The 3,205-nt window shown below is 35.7% G+C and overlaps 1 protein-coding gene across 1 annotated transcript; it reads left to right on the top strand.

Moving 5' to 3' along the window:
• The first annotated feature begins 804 nt into the window (after positions 1-804).
• On the top strand, positions 805-3,126 carry LOC107059913 (uncharacterized). Its single transcript, XM_015307009.1, has 3 exons — positions 805-1,615; positions 2,665-2,985; positions 3,070-3,126. Exon 1 carries the CDS (start codon positions 834-836, stop codon positions 1,593-1,595), a length of 762 nt encoding a protein of 253 aa, XP_015162495.1. The 5' UTR covers positions 805-833; the 3' UTR covers positions 1,596-1,615; positions 2,665-2,985; positions 3,070-3,126.
• The last annotated feature ends 79 nt before the right edge of the window (positions 3,127-3,205 follow it).

The following is a 3,205-nucleotide window of genomic DNA, read 5'->3' as shown; positions in this document are numbered from 1 at the left end:
CAGTTGAAAAAATTCATACTTGTGTCAATGCCTGCATGATTTACTGGGGAGAGGATAGTGTGCTTGTAAATTGCACATTTTGTAGTCATCCCAGGTACAAGCCTACAAGTCAAAGATCTATTTCAAAGAAAAATCTTGTACCATTTAAACAGATGTATTACTTTCCTCTTACTCCACGATTGCAACGACTGTATGCTTCCAAAGCAACTGCTTCGCACATGTGATGGCATGCTGAACATGAAGTTAAGGAAGGTGTAATGCGTCACTGTTCAGATGCACCTGCCTGGAAGCACTTTGATAAGAAGCATCCATCTTTTTCAGAGGAAAGTCGTAATGTTAGATTGGGGCTATCAACAGATGGGTTTCAACCATTTGGACAAACGGGAAAACAATATTCATCTTGGCCAGTAATTGTGACACCATACAACTTGCCTCCTTGGATGTGTATGAAAGATCCCTATTTATTTTTGTCAGTTATAGTTCCTGGGCCAAAGAATCCTAAGCAGCAACTAGATGTTTTCTTGCAGCCTTTGATTGCTGAATTGAAGAATCTATGGAATATAGGTGTCAACACATACGATATCTCTAAGAAGCAAAATTTCAAAATGCGAGCTACTTTGATGTGGACAATCAGTGACTTTCCTGCATATTTAATGTTGTCTGGGTGGAGTGCGGGCAGGCTAGCATGTCCATATTGTATGGAGAATTATGATGCTTTTACTTTGACAAAAGGTGGTAAGCAGTCCTGGTTTGACAACCATCATAAGTTTCTGCCACTGAATCATCCATATAGAAAAAATAAGAGCTCATTTAGAAAGAATAGAGTAGTAACCATGCAGCCTACCCCATTCCGGTCAGGTGAAGTTGTCTTAAAAGAGATAGAAGAACTGGGACTTAAAAAGGTAACAGAACTTGGGGCTGATATTATTAATCGTCGGGTTAGTAGATTTTCTGGTTGGAAGAAGAGAAGCATATTCTGGGATTTGCCATATTGGAGTACCAATCTCATTCGGCATAATCTAGATGTGATGCACATTGAGAAGAACTTCTTTGAGAATGTGTTCAACACAGTGCTGGATGTAGATGGTAAAACAAAAGATAACCCAAAATCTAGAGAAGACTTGAAAGAGTTCTGTCGACGACCTGAATTACATGTTGTTGATGGAAAATACCCAAATGCTATTTACACACTAAAAGAAGAGTCAAAAAAATTGTTGTGTGAATGGGTGAAAAATCTGAAGTTTCCTGATGGATATGTCTCAAATATGGGAAGGTGTGTGGACATGAAAAAACACAAGTTATTTGGTATGAAAAGTCACGATTGTCATGTATTCATGCAAAGATTGGTTCCTATTGCATTCCGTAAGCTATTACCAAAAAAGGTGTGGGAAGCACTTACTGAAATGAGTCTTTTCTTTAGGGATGTCACTGCTACAGTAATACGTGAAGAGGATATGGTACGACTTCAACAAGAAATACCTGAAATACTTTGTAAATTAGAGCGTGTATTCCCTCCTAGCTTCTTTGATTCAATGGAGCATCTCCCTGTGCATCTCGCTTATGAAGCAATGCTAGCTGGTCCGGTACAATATTGATGGATGTATCCATTTGAGAGGTAAGATTTCATATTTCATTTATATATTCAAGTACTTCATTTTTTTGGGCAATTAAACTGATTTTGTTAATCACTAACCGACAATACAAAGCTTAAAGAGGAGCCAACCAGTAACCTTCCCTTCTTAGACAACACTTAAATAACCTTACAGTCCTTATGACAATCCTTAATCAGTAGCTCCAATAGAAAGTCATAACTCAAATTAAATAGGACTTAAAAACTCAAATAAACTCATGTTACTTCTTAACTAGTTGCATAGGCCAGTCTTCACAACATGTAGTATTATGAAATATGAGATTTTTCTAAGGAACATATGCTCCAACACCTCTTAGAGTTTTATAAGTGTATGATATCCCCCTTCCCCTATGTTCTATTTGTGTATTTAAAATGATAATCTGCCAGAATTTCAACATATGACACATTTTTCTTATCATCCAAAAATCATATTGGGCACCTCAATGTGATCTTTTAGTCTCCAATATCTTATATAGTATGTATGGACCAAATTGATTCATAGTCTTTCCTTGTTCTAACTCAATAACCACAACAGTTTGCAAATTGGATCTTGATTCCAGACCTTCAAGTTAATGGTCAAGCCTCCTACACCTTTAGGAAGAGTCACTTTGTGTTATGCTACAAGCATCCTTTTATAAATATTGGTCAGACGTGTCCACAAATATTTTCTACAAGTAGCTTTGATGAGTTTAATAACCTTTTATGGTAGTAAAAATAGATGTCTGCTTGGATACCAAACATTATTGCTCTAATTAGTTGAAGCCTCCGACATATGATAATCTTCTAGCCATCCAATTAGTGATATTTGCTATAATTTTATCTACTTAAGGCTTCCAATGCAAAACTGTCATCCTTTCAGTAGAGAAAGGAACTCCTAAGTATATAAATGGTAAAGCATCTATTTTATAGTACAATGGACTCAATATGTAATTCCTTTTATATGTCCCTAACCACTAAAATAGACTTTGTTATTTAAGTACTTCATTTTCATCATTATGAATGACTAACGCCTTGAGCTTTTGTACTATTTTCAGAAACCTTCGAAAATATAAATATAATGTTCGAAATAAGGCACATGTTGAAGGATGCATATGCAATGAGTATATATTTGATGAAGGTTCATCCTTCTGTTCACACTACTTCGAGCCTCATGTTTACACAAGGCATAGAAAAGTGCCACGAAATGATGATGGTGGTATAGGCGAACAAGATAGATATGATGGTAATCTTTCTATATTCACCTATCCAAGTCGAGGATTTGGGGAACTAAATAGGAGATATCTATCCGAAGAAGAACTTAAAGCATCTCATATTTATATTTTACTAAATTGTAGAGAAGTGCAGCCATATGTGGAGTAAGCTTTCAAGCTTTTGTTTACATTTATACATTATAATTATCAAAATACTTACATATTATTTTTCTTATATGTGATCCAAAGGAAATTTATTGACTCCCTTCATCAAAATTTTCCACGAATTACGGAGCAGGAAGTGGATAAGAAACTTGATGAAGATTTTGCATCATGGTTCACAAGATATGTGAGCACTTGTACAATATCTTTCCATCTGTACTTA

The sequence above is a fragment of the Solanum tuberosum genome, unplaced genomic scaffold (assembly GCF_000226075.1).
Source record: "Solanum tuberosum cultivar DM 1-3 516 R44 unplaced genomic scaffold, SolTub_3.0 scf00045, whole genome shotgun sequence".
Lineage (NCBI taxonomy): Eukaryota > Viridiplantae > Streptophyta > Magnoliopsida > Solanales > Solanaceae > Solanum > Solanum tuberosum.
This window is presented reverse-complemented; position numbering and strand designations above follow the sequence as displayed.

Bases quoted from the DNA above. Each gene is read 5' to 3' on its own strand.
- LOC107059913 (XM_015307009.1), top strand. From the start codon at position 834: ATGCAGCCTACCCCATTCCGGTCAGGTGAAGTTGTCTTAAAAGAGATA.